The 22,695-nt window shown below is 38.7% G+C and overlaps 1 protein-coding gene across 1 annotated transcript in view; it reads left to right on the top strand.

Moving 5' to 3' along the window:
• Nucleotides 1-22,695, top strand: part of COL12A1 (collagen type XII alpha 1 chain) — a 171,265-nt gene that overhangs the window by 28,698 nt on the left and 119,872 nt on the right. The window contains exons 10-17 of the mRNA XM_018558906.1: nt 195-458; nt 1,737-1,901; nt 2,370-2,543; nt 3,525-3,815; nt 3,956-4,558; nt 5,439-5,711; nt 9,432-9,704; nt 10,841-11,113. Coding sequence (XP_018414408.1) covers nt 195-458; nt 1,737-1,901; nt 2,370-2,543; nt 3,525-3,815; nt 3,956-4,558; nt 5,439-5,711; nt 9,432-9,704; nt 10,841-11,113 — 2,316 coding nt within the window. The remainder of the gene's footprint in view (nt 1-194; nt 459-1,736; nt 1,902-2,369; nt 2,544-3,524; nt 3,816-3,955; nt 4,559-5,438; nt 5,712-9,431; nt 9,705-10,840; nt 11,114-22,695) is intronic.

Here is a 22,695-nt window from a genome sequence, read left to right as displayed (position 1 = left end):
AAACAAAGAAAGAACATATACATTCAATGCCATGGGTGGCACAGAGAAACATAGAGAACCCAGGATCCACAACTAGAAGGCATGAGGGCTAATAAGGTACCACCATTTAGCCTACAGTATATGTGTTTGGTGCATGGACACAAAAATATATTTTTTTAAACTTATAATAACTTGGTATCTTTGTATCTATTAAGGATGCTCTATTAGTGCGGTTGCTGATGTAGTGTTCCTCGTGGATGGCTCTTGGAGTGTGGGGAGAACGAACTTCAAGTATATTCTTGATTTCATGTCTTCTTTGGTTTCGGCATTTGACATTGGAGAAGATAAGACAAGAGTTGGCATTGTTCAGTACAGCTCAGACACCAGAACAGAGTTTAAGATGAACAGATATTACAGCCAAGCTGAGCTCCTGAAGGCTATTAAAAGAATACCTTACAAAGGGGGGAACACCATGACCGGTATGTTCTTTGTTGGTTGGCTGTTAAAGATATTCAATATTATTTATTTCAGTAGATAAAAGTACTTTACCCACATTTTATTCAATCACGACCACATTCATTCTCATGCTTTTACTTTTGGATAGTGTTTATCACTGGTTCTGTATAATCAGGTTGGTTGGCTGTTAAAGATATTTAATATTATTTCTTTCAGTAGATAAAAGTACTTTACCCACATTTTATGCAATCACGACCATATTCATTCTCATGCTTTTATTTTTGGATAATGTTTATCACTGGTTCTGTATAATCAGGTTGGTTGGCTGTTAAAGATATTTAATATTATTTCTTTCAGTAGATAAAAGTACTTTACCCTCATTTTATGCAACCACATTCATTCTTACTGGATAATGTTTACTTTAGATAATGTTTATTACTGGTTCCGTCTAATCAGTAAACCAATGGCTCATTTGCGAATCCCACAGTAAAAGACCTTTGCAGTGCATTTGCTGAAATATTTTAGAATGAGTGACTGGTGGCAACCTCAGAAGCAATAATGGAACTCCCACCGCAGTAAATCTAAGGACATTTTTCAATGATGACATATGCCATGCAACAAACTGTTGGCAGTGTGGCCTTAAGTTCTGCGTAGGCTTTTGGAAGTGAACCAATTGCAGAATCAGGGATTCTGTTTGTGTGCTTGCAAGGAGGAGAATTTTTTTTTTTTTTAGCAATGATAACAATCATAGCAGACTGTATACTAAAATAGAAAGCTAATTTGTAAGGGCATTGGCTTACAAAGTGTAGAAGTTCTGTTGAATCTGAATTCCATGAAAATAAACCTATTAATGCAGTTACCTTTTCAGTAACAAATCCTGACTTTGATTCCTAAAATATAGCTAATACTAGTACCTAAATTTGTCTTGGTGTGATGCTCTTGTTATTGCCTGAACAGAAGTATTCGGACTGGGAGAGGGATGGGCAGCAGTACAGGCCATTCACAGCAATGCAGAGGAATTATGTCATCAGTCTGCTAAATCATAGAGGTGACCTAGCAGTGTTGCTTAACTGCAGTAGAGAAAACTCAGGTCATCAACTTGTCTCTGCTGTCTAGTAGTGTCTAAAGCTCTGAACTGGAAGATCAAAAATACACATCACCTGGCAGATAGAACAAATGTGTTTCATACATATGTATTTTGACTGTTCATTTAGTTGTTTGGATGGAGTTTAGTTTTAAACAAACCTGAAGTTTTCTTTATAATGTAATGTATATTTACCTTATGTGTAATCACATTTTAGGTGAAGCCATTGATTACATGAGAAATAATGCATTTGTCGATTCTGCTGGGGCCAGGAAAGGATTTCCAAAAATAGCAGTAATCATAACTGATGGTAAATCTCAGGATGAAGTAGAAATTCCAGCAAAGGAGCTTCAGAATTTGGGAGTAGAAGTTTTCACATTGGGTAAGAAAATATTTAGATTTTATTGTTTTGCAAAACTTTGACATACCAAACAGCAAAGTGGTTCTACATGCAGGATATATAATTTGAATAATATGTATTTTACTTATTAAATGTGTAGTGCATTTCCACAACATAGCACAATGTTTGCTGGTTGACCAGTGACTCATGTATTATAACAAATTGAGTTTACTTGGCAACATTTTCCAAACATGAATGTATAAATGACAGCCAAGATCTACAGACAGGAGCAGCTTACTTATTGTATACCTTTTCCACTGTGGGTAGAAGCATCTAAAATGTATTAGAATGAACATAGCTGACTGAATCATGTAGATTGGGGCATCATATAATTGACAAGGCCTCTCTGAGGGAGCCTTTCTTACCTGGCTAACTCATTCTGTGGTCTACAGCAACAACAATGACCTTGGTGGGAAGAGGATTATCTTTTTTCTTTATTTTGTTTCTCAGGTATAAAGGCAGCAGATGCAAAAGAACTAAAACAAATGGCCTCCTTACCATCTCTAAAACATGTGTACAGTGTTCCTAACTTTGATGCTATTGTTGATGTACAAAATGAAATTATTACTCAAGTTTGTTCTGGTGTTGATGAGCAGCTCAGTGATATCACTAGTGGAGATGAAGGTGAGTGTTTTGTGTGTGTTCGTATATGTGTACTGTATGTATATAACATTTTTAATTATTTTAGTCCCCTGTACAGAAGAGTGCAGATTGAGAGAGGGAAAAGCAGCACTAGGCACCAGTCAGTTGTGATGCAGTAGTCATATCATAGCAAGAAACATGTTGATGGAGATATCACAGTTACAGGGAGCTGAGCTTATCAGTCAGTTGCTTCTCTGTCACATGCTGGGGGAGGGACAAGACCTAGTTGTATTACTTAACTACAGTAAAGAAAAGTCAGGGATCCAGGCTGACTGTGCTTGGAGTTCGGCTTTAAAGTCTATGTAAAGTCAAAACATTTTAGTTAGAGTATGCAAGTGTTAAAACCAGAATCAGGTTATTTGTGCTGCCTGCTATGGACATTTCCCTTCACTTTCTGCCCTGGACATGCAAATGGAAATGAAAATAAATCTTTGCAATGTGAATGGAAATCCCATCTTAGAGAATTGGCACAAGAATAGGTATCCCAATAGGAGCATTTTCTCACTCTAGGGACAACTAAAGTTTTGGATTTCACATCCACCAGTGCAAACAGAGGGGTGAATCTACCCAGCCGATACAGACAGCAAAAAAACACAGACAGCATTAAGAACCTGAAAGGAGTATAAATCTTTCCTACTCTATCCAAAACAAACGTTAAACATGTTTGTTTAAATCGTATATTCTTTTGTTATCTATGCTATTAAGAATTCTAAAATTATTCTACGCTTCACTTACTGTGAGTACTGCAGATATAATTAAATAGTGTGACTATTTAGAACCGTTACTTCATAGTGAATAAGACTCTACAGACCCAATTTAAACATGTAAATTGGTTTAATCGCTTAGTCATTTTGATAGCTGCCTAGATAGCACATTGATTTCTATATATTTACAAGCACGGAAATACCAGTGCATATTTTGTTTCTTCAAATCAAATCAAAGCTGTTTACTTTTCCATTCCAGCCCTGGATCCTCCTTCAGATTTGTTTGTAAAAGAAATTACTTCCAAATCTATGAAGATCACCTGGAAGGCTTCACCAAGCCAAATCACAGGCTACAGAATTCAGCTTACTCCAATGCTGGCAGGAAGTAAATCTCAGGCTGTGAATGTTGGCCCTAAAACTACAAGTCATATTCTAAAGGATCTTTCTCCAGATACAGAGTATGAGATTAATGTATTTGCAATGAAAGACCTTACAGCGAGTGAGCCAATCTCAACACTGGAAAAAACCCAGGCAGTAAAAATAAGAGTGGGTAAGCATTTGACTCTATACTATTTACCTTCCTTTTTAAAGAGTTTCTTGATTCCTTTTATGAGGACAGAAATTTTAATTATGTTTCTGTTCAAAATACTACACAAATAATTTAATAAACATGGGTATCATTTTTCACAGAATGTTCCGGTGGTGTGGATATAAAAGCTGATGTTGTTCTCCTTGTTGATGGCTCTTACAGTATTGGTGTTGCCAACTTCGCTAAAGTCAGAGCCTTCTTGGAAGTGTTAGTGAAAAGCTTTGACATCTCACCCAGCAAAGTGCAGATCAGTCTTGTACAGTACAGCAGAGATCCACATACAGAGTTTGCACTGAACAAGTATGACAAGATTGAAGATATTCTTCATGCAATAAATACATTTCCATATAGAGGGGGCTCTACAAACACTGGCAAAGCCATGACTTTTGTCAGAGAAAAGGTGCTTGTCCAGAACAGGGGAGCAAGACCCAATGTCCCCAGAGTCATGATACTAATCACTGATGGAAAGTCATCTGATGCCTTTAAAGACCCAGCAATAAAACTTAGAAATTCTGATGTAGAAATTTTCGCTGTGGGTGTTAAGGATGCAGTGAGAACTGAGCTAGAAGCAATTGCATCGCCACCAGCTGACACCCACGTTTACACTGTAGAAGACTTTGATGCCTTCCAAAGAATCTCTTTTGAACTGACTCAATCTATTTGTCTGAGAATTGAACAAGAAACTGAAAAAATAAAGAGGAAATGTAAGTAACAAAAGTGAACGTATCGTACATTTAACCATATAAAAATATTTTATAAATGCAAGAAAAAGTTGGTTGCAAAAACCAAACACAACATTTTTGTAGAAGAAAGTCTGATTAGATGCCTTGGATGAATTATTGCTGATGATTGGCCAATGTTTTTCTGATCATGAATTTATGCTGTAAAATACAGATTATTTTAGACCTATCCAAACTCTGTAGCAATATTTATCTAAGTAATACATGCTAAAAAAACTGCTGAAAGGTCTTCTGTAGGAAATATGGTCTGTAAGTCTTAAGCTGACCATATACAAGCAGATATTTAACCAAGAACGGTGGATGATAACGGGCTTACCATACTTTTTTGGATTCCCAAATTGTTTTTCAAGTGAATGTGACCTGGCCTAAAAAGTGTCTAAAATATCAATAACTTTGTGGTATCTCCAGGTGCCATTGTTTGTGTTCTATGTAATCTCTGTGTAAGCCCTTGGATCCTAGGTCCAGAGCATCAACTTTGTTACCCACCTTCTCCTTATACCCCTGCCCCTGACATTCAAATGTAAAATTCCAGAGCAATAGAGGGTACACATGACTCCATTTTGGCAACCAAAGCAAGTGATTACATTGTTTTTTATTATCTGGACCTGTAGGAGTAATCAGTTATTTCCAGATGTTAGTCGTTATTGTTATCACAAAGAGGAGTTGTCCACCATTGTAGAATCTCTGTGACATGTTAGCAATAATTTCCTACAGAAAAATAAGGCATTTTCTTTTAAGGAAGCTTCACATGTATAGCTTATGACAAATAATTTTAACAAGGAACTTATTTCTGTATGTAGCAATGTGTAGAAGGCTTAATGTGTTTTTATATGACCCTTTGCAGCTCTGACACCAGCATCTAATTTGGAGTTCTCTGAGGTCACTTCCAACAGTTTCCGATTAAGCTGGTCTCCAGGAGCCGATGATGTTTTATCTTACCGTGTCCAATACAAGGTTGCCATTGGTGGAGAAGAATTTATTTTCAGTGTTCCAGCTCCAACAACTACTACTGTGCTTACAAACCTGCTTCCTGAGACTACATATGCTGTCAGTGTTGAGGCAGAATATGAGGAAGGATTTAGCACTCCACTAAATGGAGAAGAAACAACTCTAGAAGGTATTTTTTGCAGAGATCATTAAGTTGCTTTTGTAAATTGTTTTTAAGAATGGTTTTTATAATTAATTGGTAATTTACATTTCCCCCCCAAAAAAAGACAATTGAGAAAATCATGTTCTAGATCTAGATTGCCATTTCTGGCACCCATAATTCTCCAGTAGATGGTGTCTAATGGTTACCTGGCATAGTATCTTATCCACATCTAATGATGACCGAAAAATGGGGAGAATAGTCATTAGGACATCCTGTTTTGTGTCTAATTATATTTCTAGCAGGGTCAACAAGCCTGGACATTTGAAAAGTTTGGTACACAATGCTGATAATATCAGTACAACAGTGCAAAAATCTCTGCATGAATGTTTGCAGCTGAATATTCAAGGAGGAAGGCATTTTAGGGGATCTGGTGGGTTAAATAATTTATCCAGATCTACACCGATCTCTGTATCTTATCCACATCTAATGATGACCGAAAAATGGGGAGAATAGTCATTAGGACATCCTGTTTTGTGTCTAATTATATTTCTAGCAGGGTCAACTTAATAAAACAAGGGGCCTAAGCCTGGACATTTGAAAAGTTTGGTACACAATGCTGATAATATCAGTACAACAGTGCAAAAATCTCTGCATGAATGTTTGCAGCTGAATATTCAAGGAGGAAGGCATTTTAGGGGATCTGGTGGGTTAAATAATTTATCCAGATCTACACCGATCTCTGTCTACAGATAATGCTATAAAGATATAGGATACAGGATAGATAGTATTATCTGGCTTTCCTGGCATGTACCAAGTAGTGCAATTGCATTTTGCGGAAATTGTTAATGAGAAGTACCAACCACCACCACCAATAACCACATTAAGGAAAATATTCTCTAAATTCCTGCTAATTAGGGCAAAGGATGCAAAAAAACTCCTTTATATACTACAGTAGCCAGTGGCGGACCTAAGAAACAAAGGGCCCCGGTGCAAGATTTTTTCTCGGCCCCCCCCCCCCCCCACCACTAACCCTGCTAACCACCAAAGAATTAATAAAGGTAAAAAGAGTATTTGTTTTTTTTTGTTTTTTTTTAAAGGCAATTGCTGCTTATACACAGGGCTTAGGTGGCTGTGTGGGGTCTCAGGCGAGCTTTGCAGGGTCTATGGTGGGCTGTACAGACTCTCAGGTGGCTTACAGGTTCTATGGTGGGCTGTGTGGGGTTAAAGGTGGTTTGTGCGGATTTATTGGTGGCTGTGCAGCTGACAGGTGGTCTGTGCAGAGTCAATGGCAGCTGCACAGCTCTCAATGCATATACTGAGCCTCACAGGTATACATGTCACTGTACACATATACATGACCCCCCCCCTATACACAACGCCCTCCGTGACATACATATACAGAGCCACACTTCTCACTGTACACATATACAGGACCCCCTCCCCAATACAGAGCCCCACTTCTTACTGGACATGTATACAGGACCCCCAACACACATATAGTGCCCCACTTCTCACTGTACACATATACAGGACCCCCTCCCCAATACAGAGCCCCACTTCTTACTGGACATGTATACAGGACCCCCAACACACATATAGTGCCCCACTTCTCACTGTACACATATACAGGACCCCCTCCCCAATACAGAGCCCCACTTCTTACTGGACATGTATACAGGTACCCCAACACACATAGTGCCCCACTTCTCACTGTACACATATACAGGACCCCCAACACACATATAGAGCCCCACTTCTCACTGTACACATATACAGGACCCCCTCCCCAATACAGAGCCCCACTTCTTACTGGACACATATACAGGACCCCCAACACACATATAGTGCCCCACTTCTCACTGTACACATATACAGGACCCCCTCCCCAATACAGAGCCCCACTTCTTACTGGACACATATACAGGACCCCCAACACACATATAGTGCCCCACTTCTCACTGTACACATATACAGGACCCACTCCCCCAATACAGAGCCCCACTTCTCACATATACAGGACCCCCTCCCCCAATGCAGAGCCTCACTTCTCAGTGTACACATGTATAGGGACCCCCAACCCCACTTTCACAAGACCCCTCCCCCCCCCCATACAGGGCCCCACTTATCACTGCACAGTGCACCCTTTTAAAAGTACTGTATGCAAAATCTTGAGGCAATGTAAATAACGAAGTGTGGCCCCTTTGAAAATATATACCAGACAGGGCTGCACTCATATACTGGACACCCCCGCAACAAGACACCCTGCAGCACATTCGCCCACTGCCTCCCTCTCCCCTCGCGGCCGTTCAGTCCTCCATTCAGACTCACCCGGTATAGGATCCAGCATCACGGCCACACAGTGTGCAGGGGGCGGGGCATGCGACACAGACACACTCTCCTCTCCCGCCGCCTGTTACTAAGGACGCGGCCGGGAGAGGAGGTGAGTCATAGGACCTGCCCCTTTGCTCAGAAGCTCCTGTGCCGGAAAAAGTGATCGCAACCGCCGCGGCCGACTTTAAAGGGCCCCGCTCAGTCTCCTCTGCCCAGTGGCCACAATCCCGGGAGTGGATCTCAGTGGGCCCCCCCACTGCCTTGGGCCCCGGGCGGCGGCACCGGCCGCACCGCCGGTAGTTCCGCCACTGACAGTAGCCTTTACCTATTGCCGGAAATTATGCAATACACTACAGCTGATGAACAAAGCTTTTTTTCTAAGGAGAGACAAAGTGAGAAGAATGTACTACCTAAACTACTATTATCAACTGTAGTTAGTAGCCACAGACATCCATAGCATAAAACATAAATTAAATAAAAAAAGTCTAGATGTTCTTAAAGTGTACCCTTTAAGAAGAAACCAACATTTTGTATGGCACTAAAGTTGTTAGTGAAATACTTTAGGAACTCAGTAACTTACTCTTTACACTTAATCTCTCCGGCCAATGTTGAAACTAATACATAAATTAAATCTGGGTTTAAGGTCACAGCTGGGCTAAGATTTCTCAAAGAGAAAGCCCTCCCCCAAGGGAAGTAATTGGTTGTGAATGGCTAACCCCTTCAGCTCAGCATCAAGAAACAAAATGAGTATGATGTCATTCAGAGTGCAGAGGTCTGTTTAGCAATTACACTGGTACAGAGTTATTTGATATATCCATGGGCATACCCCTTAAGCATTACACAGCAGCCATTATGCTGCACAGCCTGAGAAAATTTAAAATACCATCTCTAGGTGTGCATATTAAAACACGTAAAGTAGGTGGCTAAGAAACATAACAATGTAATGATATAATAACTGTCTCATAAGCTGTTTTTATTACGCCCCTGTTTACAGAAAAATAATTGAAAGGAGCACAGTGAGTCAGCCAGTTAGAATGTTCTATTAACTGCTTGCTGGGAGGTATCTTTGTTTCCAGTATACCAACTTACAGTTTGTGAGTAAAGACATCTTGGCAGCAATCTTGACATTCTCAGCATCAAGTTATGATTGATCTAATAAAATGAGGAACTCTATTAACTTAAATAACCCATATTAAACAATAAGCAAAGCATTTGCGCTAAAAAATGCAGCTTTACATCTGAGTTCTGCAAACCCTTGTTTTAAACCACAACAAACCACAACAAACAACACGTTCATCATCTGTATTTAAAATTGTAAGCATTGCATGAATGAACTCGTCATTTTCATGTTTTGATGCTGTTTCTCATTAGTATAAAATATATTGTTTAGTGATCATTTCTTTCTGTTCCTTACAGTAAAAGGAGCACCTAGAAACCTTATTGTAAGCGATGAGACCATTGACAGCTTTAAGGTTGGCTGGTCTCCAGCTCCTGGAAATGTTTTGAGATACAGAATTGGGTATCGGCCAGTTGCTGGTGGAGAAAGAAAAGAAGTAACAGTACCTGGAAATGAAAGAGCGACAACACTACAGAAACTACTGTCTGACACAAAGTACCATGTATCAGTCACCCCTGAGTATCATTCAGGGCCAGGAAAAGCCTTGACAGGAAATGGAGCAACAGAAGAAAGTATGTTATTACTGTTCTATGATGTTTTGTTGGTCACTCGTGTAATCCACAGATTAAATCCAGTGGCACTGTCAGTGGTTTTTAAAACCCACTACTAAGTAGTGCAGTTGCTGTGTTTGTTACATTTGATTACGTTTAAATATACAGGCAGACTAAGCTAACCATACATACTACAATAGTTGATGACACTGATCAGTTGTAACACATTGTATGGCCCAGTACAACATTCCATGGCTTCAAAGCCATGCATTCTAAATACCTATCCCCATACCTCACTATCCCATTTTATTTTATTATCATGCAGAATTTGAGGGTTATTTTTTTTTTTTTCATTTATCATACCCTGTGGCACCATCACAGGGTCTGATAAGCAACCCTTTTTCCAGCTGCTGATTAGAACATTTTGCAGGGCACCCTATGCATGCCTGTCAGCAGCTGCATTACATAAGGTGGTCTGTGCCATCAGCCCCACAAAGTCTTGTATGCTCCATGCATTGCTCCATACATGCTTAAAGATCATGTTCATGATGCCCAAGCCACATAGGAAGGGGCTGAAGGCATTGGCTGCAACAAAATGTACAAACTCTGAGTGTGGAGGAAGTATAAAAAAATAACAGGCTGTATAGGAAAAGTAAGTAAACTCCACACTGCATGAAGATTTTATAGCAAGGCTGAAGTTGGGCTTTTAAGCTGTGTAACAAATCACTGCTTACATTGGAAAAGGTGATTAAAATACAACCACCAATGCCCAGTGTTCTTATGCAATATACTAAACTGAAAAGTGCTGTAACGCTATAGCAACTGTGTAGAAATAATTTCCTCAAGACAGGAAGTGAGGGGACATCTCTCTAACAGCAACACAACAGAAGTAAAAATGTGTTTATCTATGATAAGTAGTGGGGTGCTAGAACCACTGTCAACTGTTTATTGCTGTCTGTTTCCCTTTTGCAGCTTTTCCCTCACTAACCTTTCTCCATTCTATCTAAAAATGTTTTGGATATACTGTATATATATATATTTTAATAACATTAAGGTATAATATAAACTGTATACAGTTTAAAATATGATGTTTAAATTAAATGAATCTCGGTACACCAAATGCATTCTTACGTGTTTTAATGTTTGAATTGACACAGTTCTAGGAGAACCTAGAAACCTCCGAGTTTCTGATCCTACGACATCAAGTTTGAAGTTGTCCTGGGATAAAGCACCTGGCAAAGCCTTACGCTACCTTGTAACCTACACACCAACAACCGGAGGGGAGCCCAAAGAGGTTACACTCAGAGGAAACATTACCAGTACTGTCTTGAAAGAGTTGGATGCTGGTACAACATACTCCATATCTGTAAATGCATTATACAGGTCAGGAGCTGGATCCGCCCTCAATGGGGAAGGAACTACCCTTGATGGTAAGTCATATTTTACTATTGTGTTTTTAAAACAATTGGGATAACCATGGCTGGATTTGCTATTAGACACAGTAGGCTTGTTCCTATACGCTGCAGAGGAAAAAAGATTTTCCCATCATTATTAGAAATACCAGTGAAACAAGTATTTGTTACGAGTAAAAGAAGTGACTCTAGCCCAGGCCTATTCCTATAGGATCCACATTTTTTGTACCTACATGCTCCAGTGATCGAAATCCAGCCTTGGTGACAATGTTCCAAAACAGCTAGTGGTTTTTGTTATTTTAGTAAAGTTGTACTTTTGTGCAGAACGAGCTTTCCAGATGAACACATACCCTTTTATATGGTTGTAATATAGTATGTAAAACAAAGTATTATTTTGTCACTTTGAAAGAGACGTCTACTAAGCAACATCCAATGAAGAGTGGTGAAATTTTTTGTATTTCTATTCCTTTTTTTCCCTCCAGTTTAATCTGTGCAGTTATAAATACGGGATCTGTCAGTGTTGATTTCTTTTTAAAGTGCAGGCTCCACAGCTCTCACCCTTTTTGACTAGTGAGTTAGTGATCTTGGACAAGCATAAAGAGACTGAACACTTCTCTGGCATATTTGAACCACCTAGGTGACTCACTAGGTAGTAAAGTCTGGATCAAAATGACAACTCTACAGCTGACAACTTGAAGATAAAATTATTCTGAGAGCAATTTTTAATGGTTCTATCCCCAACCTCTTATTTAAAATGCCAGTTAACTAGCTACCATTGACTATGATCAAGTGTGCAGTTCTAGAGTTCTCAGTTTACACTTTCTTTACTAGCTGCCTATTCATTCCAGGCCAGTAGCCCAAACAGTACAGAAACAGCCAAGTAACAGGTGTTTTTTAGAAGGAGCTCAGCAATGGCAACCTGCAAATTTCTCTTAGCACATGTTTCTTTTAAAAACAAATAAAAAAATGTCAGCTCCTACTGTATGTATCTATCTATCTTCACAGGTTTAATACTGAACACCAGTCAGCTTAAAAACATGCACCTTGCAATGCCCCCCACCTTCTCACTGGAAGGGAAAAAGGAGAAGTAACGGTAGAGTAAAATGTACTCTTTCAAATAGATTGAGCCAGCATGTGACACTGCAGCTGTCACATGCCAGCACTATAGCTTGAGAATTGTGCGATCACATACCACTGATCGCTCAGCTTACGGCTTCCCCTGCAGAGAGCGGTGACTGTCAGTCACTGCATCCCATGGGTATTTTCCCCTCCCCTTTCTCTATTCTTCCAGTGCTCATTGGAGGGACAGACTGGGGAGGGGGCCAGCACCGCTGACTCTGTCTCTAGAGACAGCTATCAATCAGTCAATGGGATAGATCCAGACAAAATTGTTGGGATCTTTCCTTGCTGCAGCAAGGCTCTGTGCTGTCATATAGCAGGCTGTTTGCCCGCTATATGCTGATTTCGGGTCATAGGAGTACATTAGTAAATGTGCTCTTGTGACTCAAAAGAGAACAAAAAAGGTTTGACTATTGTTCTCTTTAAATAGCTGGTTTTGCCTCGGGGGGTAATGAATGAGGTGAAATATCCACTTTATTCCTCAATCAGGTGGACTTCCTCCTTGCCATACGGTCAGTCCCCCACAACTGCTACTCTTCACCGATCGATTGGTTTCAGCTGTCTGACATCATCACATACAATGCAGGACTAGCAGTTCTACACTATATGTGAGGACCTCAAGGACCTCAAGGGGGGAGCAAGAAATAAGGTAAATATGTTTTACCTTATTCATTACCCCCAAGACAAAATGAGCATTTAACCCTTGCAGAGAAAGGGGGCCACACTGCAAGATGCCCCCATTCACACCAGTGTGATTTGTCAATGGGAAGGAAAGGTATGTATGTGCTGCAGGGAATGGATGGTTAAAGCATGTGCAAACCAAAGGTATGCTTTAAGGGTCAATCCACTGTCCTTTTTGAGTTATTTTAATCGTATGAGATGTATAAATTATTTTAGCTATGGTTATTATTTGATCTCATAATAATTGAATATTCAGTTCACATACAGTAGATAAATATTGGACAGGTGTTGAATTGTTATATCTGTATCTTCAGCTCTTTTCTGCTCTCCTCAATAGAGCCCTCAAAGACAATTAAAGTCACAAGATCTACTGATAATGTAAAAAGTCAAAATTAACGTGGTAATTTGAACCAACTTTTACATACAAAATGCCGCAAACATTGAAAATATAATGCTGTTAAGTCAGATGATAATTTCTTATTGTATAAATCAGCAAATTGCATTAGACGCTCTGCCAATGTTATTCTTTTATGAATTGACCTTTTAGATTGAGCTGGCACATGATAGACCTCATAAGTGCTCAGCTGGCTGAGTTGGAAAAGGCTCATGGAAATGACTGATATTTACACACCACAGCTCACTTTACTTCCTCTGAAACATACATAGTTGTCCAATTTAATCAGACCAAATGATCTTCTCTACCATTCCCACAGTAAAAATCAGAAGCATGTTCTTGGGAATCTCCTTTTGCATCATGCAGCAGCTTATCCAACAACAAACAGCTACAATAAATGCTGCAATCATTCAGAGTCATTTATGCTGCTAAATCCTACAGATTTATTTCTTAGAAAGAATAATAATGTACAGTGCTGCCAGCAGACACGGAGTGGATCTAGAAAAACAAAACTATTCTTATTAAAAAAAGCGAAATACGCTATTGTTAGTATGCATTTTCTTAACATTATTAGTGTATTTATGTTTGCTGGGATTTTTCCAGCAAAGTTTGTTAATGTGAATGTGTAGAACGCAATAAAAATACACTTTGTTATCTGTAAAATAGATCTTTAACTTAGACAGTGCAGTAAACAGTAGAATTCAGTACAATGTCTCAAGCTGGCTACAAAAGCTCTTGGGCAAGACCAAGCACTTTGTGTGTCTCCCAGCAAAAAATACTTTATTGTGAATGTCTCCCGGTCATCTGTTTGCACTTTCTCAGGATGATTGAAATGCTTTGACCTGTAAAAGTAAACTGTCTTTTAACAAGACCCATGAATGCAGTCTAATCTTCAAGGAGTGTTTATTCAGGGATAGACTTAGGTAATGTTTTGAATGGGTGTAGTGTTGGGCACAGAGCCATGTATTTAAGCAAGAGTAGTGGTTCAGACATGTATTTACCTAAATGTATATTATATAAATCTTACTTTTTGACAACTCCTGCGCTGGGTTGAGTCTTGATTGATTGATTGATTGACCAAATAACATTAGTGTAAATTAATGAGGCATGAAGAATAGACAAAGACCAGATATGCCAGTGTCTGATTGGCTGGGGAGAAAGCAATGAACTTTGGCACACATATATAATATTGTTATAAAATCGTATCCATCACTTACTTTGTTTCATGTAGCATGTACAAGCTCTTGAAGTATCCATTGCATCCAAAAGAAAATGTTAACTTGCCTATTGTCACTTTATGAACACCATGGCTATCCGAAATTCCACCTGCAGATAATTGAAGAGAGCTGTGTCTAACTTTTTATGGAAAGACAGAAGCTCTTAACATTTCCTGTTACATACTATCGATTTTTCAGAAGCATGTAAAAACTAATAAAGAAAGATAGATCTGGCTTGAGGCTACAGAAACAACTCCGACATGTAATGCACCTTAGTCTGCATTTCTCTATGTGTTCTTTTAAAGCCCAGTTACAGTTCTAAAATGTAAAGTCCATAATGGTATCATGGCTACAATGGATATTTTTAAGGATATTACTGTTCGAATGCAAGTCTTCAGAATCTCATGTGTTCTCGCAAATACTCACAACAGCCTTTCTAGTCAATGCTACAGTTGCAAGATTGCCAGTCTTTGCTTGAAAGAAGATTATAAATGTTAAAAATATTTTTCATATTAAACTTGTACCTAATCTCACCACGTGGTGTTTGATTCTAGGCAGACACTAGAAGATGCCTGCTATTACCTTTAGCAGTCAGTTGAGCCTCTTCTGTGGTCCCCCTCTGATTTAATTTCACTTGCTACTGGTGCCTGACTTGCTTGCTTTTGGTATACCCTGGCAAATGCCATTTCACTATGTATTGAGACTACCAAAGTGGCCAGAACATTGAGTGTAAGCGCAATGTCATTGAATGAGGAAATCCAGGTCAAGGAAAGTCAAGAAGCCAAGCAAGCCAATCTTAAACAAAATCAGATAAGGCCACAGAGGAGACTTTTCTGGTTAATAGAGGTTAGTGGAGCGATCTTGTGACTAATCAAAATTTAAACTGCGTGTAAAATTCACTTTCAAGAGATTTTGTCACTCTTCCATTTCAGGGAAAAGTGACAGGCTGTATTTTAAGAAGAACACCCCACCCATTGATACTCACCGCTATCCCCTCCTGATCCCTTCTTCCATCAGAGCCCTTGGTAAATGCCTAGTCTTCCCAAGTATAGATGAGCATATAACTTCCTCACAGGATGAAGTGTTCTGGCCTCAGCATACAATCGCCAGACCCAATACTGTCCTGTGATTAGGAGGTGTAACAAGTTAGCCTGGTATGGAGTTTACACAGGGCTTGGCTCATCTCTCCTACAGAGCAACAGAAAGGGTTCAGATGTGCGGGGGAAGGCTATTATGAGTGAATGGGAGGTTCTTTTTACAAGAGAACTTGTCATTCTGCCCTGAATGGGCAAAGTGACATAGGGGTTGACTTACTAAAGGCAGATAGGCTGCTCACTTTGCATGGGAATTTACACTTTCTAAGGGAATTTACACTTTAGCTTCGTGAATAAGGTAAAGCTCTTCTGACTTCTATCATCCAATCATGTGCGAGCAAAAGTATTGTGTTTTTGTAACTTCCTTGCTCATGATTGGATATTCTTTTCAAAGGGAAATTTCACCACATTCACTAAACTAAAGGAAAAACCCTTGTGAAGTGCAAGTTACCATGCAAAGTGAACAGCCTATTTGCCTTTAGTAACGCAACCCCAGAGTTTCTTTAAGTTCAACATTTCAAAAGCTCTCTGTGCATCATTCTGGCAGGAAAAGGATAGGAGTCATGAATTATATGTATGCTGTAATGTAAAAATGATAAGATAAAGCCTTCTAGAAGCGAAGACGAGGGCTACATTTTGAAAGCCATAATAAATTGCAGAATAAAGTTTGATCTGTCAAATTGTTTAATGAGATTTAGGCTTGTTCTCCTCCTGGCCAGTTGTGATACAGTGACAGCATGAAGTAATAGTTGAACCTGACCAAAGACAGTGACATCTATAACTGAGCTGTGTGTGAGATGACAATGCTGACATATGTTTATGAGCTGTCTTCTTTGTCCATTTATAAGTGCTGCTTCACATCTTCCCTTTGAATCATGCAGAAAATGTCCACTTGCGTTAAATAACACCAGCTCATATAACTTTGGCAGAAATTCCTAGTAAATAGTCAGGAAAGCTATTTGGTCTGTGTAAGAATATAATGGCGGAAATGAATAGAAAAACTACCATAGTGGAACATTTAATGGATCAGTGTCTGTGATGTTTTTAGCAGAGGATATTTAGCTGACAAAGCTTTTTCATGCTCCATGAAATAAAAGGAGAAACTTAATATGTTGGATGTGGACAATCGCTTTCTTAAACTGAAATCCTTCTTCTTTAATCTCTAAGACAGAAAACTTTAGATTTTAATGATGGTTGACATACCTTTAAATGTGGAATTCTAATGAGGACTGCAATCTTCTTTTACTTTCCGTTTGTCCCGATATTTAATGGTTCTACATGACACTGTGCAAGTATTTGCTAAACCGTGTCATTGCTTAAAAAGGAAACGTAATGGAAAATGCAGATAGGCAAAGCACAGGGAATACAATAATCCGTGACTGCTTTTCAAAGCTACTGTTTAAGTAATCTACTTTCCCAAGAGTGAGGAGGTGGTTAGAAAAATCTAGGCACACATTCCTTTTTTTACTACCTCGGGGCACAAATTTGAAAAGCAAACACAGAGTACACTTTAGTTGTTAATATATTAAGTCAGTCTTGATGTTGATTGCTGGGATGAAATGAATGGTAAAATACTTTTCCTTTTTCCATTGCTGTAGTCAAAATCTAGACCATCCCATGGAGTTTAAAAAATGTGCATTGTGCCATCTGATTATTACACAAATATGAATTACTTTTTTTTAAATTACAGTGTTGTAGCTGACAGCAAAACCCTACAACAGTAACAAACCACCTAAATTAACCACGGTTATATATTACTTGGAACTAGATGTTGAACAAAATAAGAATATTATTTTTTGTTTGCAGTAAGAGGATGATTATAGGGTAGCGTTATAACTAATAGTACAAAGAGAACAAAGAACATCATGCAAATTATTTATATCAGTTTTGTCTATTTTAGCATACTTGAAGGTTTGTGATTAGGCAATGGAGGCATCCTGATTAAGGTTGACTTAAAAGGGTCCACTTACAAGCCTCTATAGGCCTGTGTGCATGTTCTAAATCTCAATTGTAAATAATGATGATCCATGGATATTTTGTATTTTCACCTTTAATGCATTCCACACCAAAACATTTTACTTACCAAAATTCTGTATAAAGGCATGACAAGTTGGGCACTGCCATGAGGGGACATAAACCAAAATGTATTAAAAAATATTTCTTAAATGCTGAAAGGTCTTTTCATACAACTTCCAGAGCAACACTGAAAATGCACAAATCTTTCTAAATAGCATGTATGGGAGATGCCTTAAACTGTATGTTATGTAACAGAACAGTACAATTTTCACAGACAGTCAAAACAGCTGTGTACACTGCAGCCAATATTTGGGTGTGGAATTTTGTGTTTTTCTTTTGCAGTTAGCTTGGCTTACATTCAGCAGCATGCCAATATGATTAATTTCAGGTTAAACAAAAGGCTTTTTGTGACTCTCCTTGTTGATCTCACAATGAGAAACTGCCCTGCTGCTTGCTATTTTCTATCAAGCTTTCATTAAGAATTAAGAGATGGCAGATGATACAGTAATGTAAAATTGGCCAGCAGTAGGAAACTTTCAATAAGGGAGAATTGGCTAAATCGCAGTAGAGAAAAAAAGCACAGGCAGGTAATTTACTCCAAGAATTAGGAGACAACAGATGATACAGCACTGTAAAATTGGCCAGCAGCAGGACAATTTTAAATGCCATGAATAGGTCTGAATTTATCAGACAAAGAGTGGAGGCTGGGGCTTTACTACAAGAATTAAGATACCGTAAAGGATACAGCAGTGTAAAATGTCCAGCAAGGGCAGTTTTAATCAAGGATAATAGTCCAAAACATGCTAGTATTTTAGTACTACTATTTAGCACTACTACTATTTACTACAAGATCTATGAGACTGCAGATTATACAGTAGTGTAAAGTTGGGCAGCAGGAGAACATTTTTTTTGTGCAATACTAGGCCCATATTTACTAGAGACAAAGAGCACAGGGTGGGGCTTTTTAACAAAAATGAAGATACTGCAGTAAAATAAAGCAGTGTACAAATGGTCAGCAGCAATCATGGGCAATATGTATAACTGGTGTAGCTTTTATTTTATCTGTGGGGATAGGGAAGGGTGTATGGTGAATGTAACTTATATAATGTGAGGCATGGGCGTGCTGCAAACAAAAGGCAGCTCCAAGAACAGATGGTCAGTAACAAGTGAGTACCCCAAACTTTAAAAAAAGGCCTTATCAACATAGCAAAAAAGAACCACAAAAGAAATGGAAAAAACAGAGCTTGCCCTAAACACAGTTAAACCTAAAATTAAATTGTAAAATTAAAACCAGTATATCTCAAAATAAATTAAACCCCTAAAATGCCACCCCTGAAACAAAAGTCTGTATTTTTAATGAAGTCTTGCAGAAAAAAAGTTTGCTGTGGATGGGGCAGCAGCTAATAGTGACCAGTGTGTTCAAACCAACCACAAAATAAAATGAATGGCAAAAGCGCTCCCAAGTTTGCATAACACTATATTCTCCAAGATAAGACCTTTCATTTACCCCACATTCTCACTAACTCACACAGTCTATGTCCCTCTCTCTGGTGTGTCCCTTTCCACTCTTCCTCTTACTGCAGAATGCCTTCAACTCTTACGTTGACCTGCATTTCTCTTTCTCTTTCCTCTTTTATATGGACTGGCCGGAGAGCAGATAACACAATAACCCTTTTCCCTGTCTTTATATGCATTCTGTTTTACTAAATGACGGTACTGTAATCTATGTATCTCATTTCACATGATTATACTACTCTCACGTACTCTACCTTTAGGTTTTTCTTATTTCTATTGCAGCCTAGATTTATACCTGATACATGATAGAATGTTTTGCCTCTATGACTTGATATGTCATTTATTGTAATAGTTTAATTGCTTAGTTTCTATTGATTCATTCTCTATTGTTTACCCTTCCACAAAGATATTTTTTATCTTGCTCTGCTTTGAATATTAGCATCTTATTGTTATATTCGAAAATTTGCTTAATAAAGAAATACATGCTTAAAAGAATAGTGCCCCCAGTAATAAGAACAAAACAAATTCCACAAAGGGGTTAATTGCCTAAATATCTAACAATCAAAATTAAATTACTGTTTCCTAACTGACCCTAATCTCTTCCGTTATAATTGGTCTGCTTTCCCTATGCTTTCCCCACAACAGCTTCTAATTCACTGACAATATGGCTGCTCTGTGCCCTCCTCCTTTTATAGTGACAGGGTTGGCTTAACCAAAAGCCCCCTTTTTGGCATTTCTAACCCTAGTTGCCATACTTCAATAGTTAGTTTTATGTTTTGAATGCAGAAGGGCTGGAGCTTTGGTCAAGAAGACTCATACAGCAGTAACCCTTACCCACTATTCACTATTAACAAGGTCTGTGCTAGAACTTTGTTTTAATGTCAGTTTTAACACACAACATTGTTATTTCTGTGACTTCTGCTTTCCTGTCCCAGGAAAGTGATAATTTATTAAGATAACAGCTACTTATGCTAACTATAAATGGTCTGATCTCTTGCCCACAACAATGGGTGATGAGACATCTGCTGTCTTTGGACTCATACCCACACCACTAAAACCTGTGACTATCTTCTCCATATATGGGTGAATGTGGCACATATACAGTACAATATTTACAGTATAATATATTCTAATATAGTTTTTTCTCCACTAAAAAGAGAACGCTAGAAAGTCACTGTGCAAGGTAAAAAGCACTTCCATCTGTCAGGAGCTCCTGTTATTTCACTCTAGGGAAGTTGAACAATCCATGCCTAATTGTTTCTTACAGTACGTTAATTGGTGCATCTCTCAAGAAGACTGGCTAGTGTACGGCCACCCTATCAGTCACTCTACAGCACTCCAATTTGTTACAAGACAACATTTTGTACAGATTTTGTTTTTATTGAGAGGAAATGGAGAAGTGGATACAAGTATTTAGGTGGGGGGAGTGCAATTTATTATAGTTTTATGTTTAAAAAAAAAAAACAACTAGTAATTGATCGACTCCTGAGCAACTTAATGAGAAAAAAAGTATTTTGGTAATATGTTTTTTTTAACGATTTAAAAGCAGATCTGACAGGCAGCATTAGCATATAGTCAAACAAAACCAAAAACTGTGTTTGTTGTAACTAAAGATACTAATAGACTCAGTTATTTGATACAAGTGTATTCTATGTAATGATTTAATTTGCAGACATGAACAGCTAAGTCATTTGCATTCTGTTTTGGAGATGAGCCTGTGGTTTCACTTGTGTTATGTTGTGGTATGGCTAGACACAGGGAAAATATCATGATTGATTCAGTGGTCAGTACAAAGTAGTTAGACTTAGGCTTTTGGGATAAGCCACCGGGGTCCTGTCCAAAATTATGTGAATGGCTAGAGTTGCAACCACATTTCTTTTTCAGACAGACCTCGTAATAGTTCATATCCCACAAATATTCATGTCATAAATCAGCAATATTTAAATTTCCCATTTCTCGTTATATTCCAATAAAACACGTTAGAGCACACAGTTGTTTGCATTGTGTACACTCATGTCACTATAGCTGTATTTTGGCACCTCATTGACATTGTTAAATAATTGAACAGATGCTCTTTTCCTTACTGGGCCACCATCCCAGTGATCACTATCACATCTTGAAACAGTCAGTTTTAAGTAAAAAGAATAGAATTGAAAATGCTTAGTGATGCAATTTACTAGGTCACCGCTGCCGCCCCGAGGCGCTCTGCCGCCCCGAGGCCGGGCCTCGGTGGCCTTGTGGGGAAACCGGGCCTGGCAATAGGGGTGATCTATTAAATCTACAGAGAAGAAAATGATCATGAATGGGGAGAGCCATAGCCGTTTATTCTATGCAGAAACAAAACAACCATTTGAATTGGTTGCTATGGGCAACAATTTCACTTTTGTTCGTATCTTCTCCAGTTAAATTGAATCACATTTACCTACACTTTGGTAATGGGCAGCACAGTGTCTTAGTGGTTACCACTTCTGCCTTGCAGCACTGAGGGTCCCCAGTTCAAATCCTAACCAAGATACTATCTGCAAGGAGTTTGCATTTTCTTCCTGTGCTTGTGTGCGTTTCCACTGGGTACACTGGTTTCCTCCCATGCCCCAAAGACATGCTGGAAGGTTAACTGGCTCTGTATGTATGCATGTGAGATAGAGACCTTAGATTGTAAGCTTCTTGAGGGCAGGGTCTGATGTGAATATGCAATGTAAAGCGATGTGTCACTATATAAATACCAGTAATAAAAATAATTCAGGTTGTAGTATTGGTTCTAATACACTAGAAACAAAGGATTTCACAGCATATTACCCTATTCTTGGGTTTGTCTGCTGCCATTTGGTGGGCCGGCTGGTTTCCTTACATTTCACTACATTCCGCAGTTGATCATTTACAAAAGAATTATATGAAAAGAACACATCTCCAGGATCCCTTTAGATGTGTCTGCTTCTCCCTCCTGAACAATAGGCATTGTAGACTAGAGCTGTAGTGCACTCTGATGATCCCTTGATTGATTCCAGACACGTCTAATGGGATGCTGGGGATGTGTTCTTACACATTAAGCTTGGGAAAAAAATGATTGATGGCAAAGAAAGCTAATATCTGTGAGAAGGGGGCCAACAAAAGTACAGATCAGGGGGAGAAATTGATGAATGATGGAGGTCATTCAGACAAAAAATTAAGGTGGGCTGAAGATAGCTGCTGCAGCTTTAAAGAGTTATATTGTGGAGATGCAAGCTTGCAAGGAATTAAGATTAATATGTTTCAGCACAGGAGAGGACTTGCTACAAGTGTAGGAAAAAAGACAAGGCTGGAATTCAAATTTAAGTATCATGGCGAATTCATTCTACATTCATTCTACATACCTCAAAAGCTTATAGTCTAGAATGAGCTTCCCTGTAAAAGTAGTTATTGCTCTTCTCTTATTGGTCTTGGTCCTGTACCTGCACAGGGCCAAAAATATAAAATCCATAATTAGTTCTATTAATTAATGTAAAAGAGTCAGGTTTACAGTTTATGTTCTGAACACATTGATTTGCACACACAGATATTTCATGTATTGTCAGTTTTTAGCCCGTA

This window comes from Nanorana parkeri, unplaced genomic scaffold (genome assembly GCF_000935625.1).
Source record: "Nanorana parkeri isolate BGI_ZX_2015 unplaced genomic scaffold, ASM93562v1 scaffold368, whole genome shotgun sequence".
Taxonomy (NCBI): domain Eukaryota; kingdom Metazoa; phylum Chordata; class Amphibia; order Anura; family Dicroglossidae; genus Nanorana; species Nanorana parkeri.
Note: the sequence above shows the minus strand (reverse complement) of the source record. Positions and strands in the feature narration are given on the sequence as shown.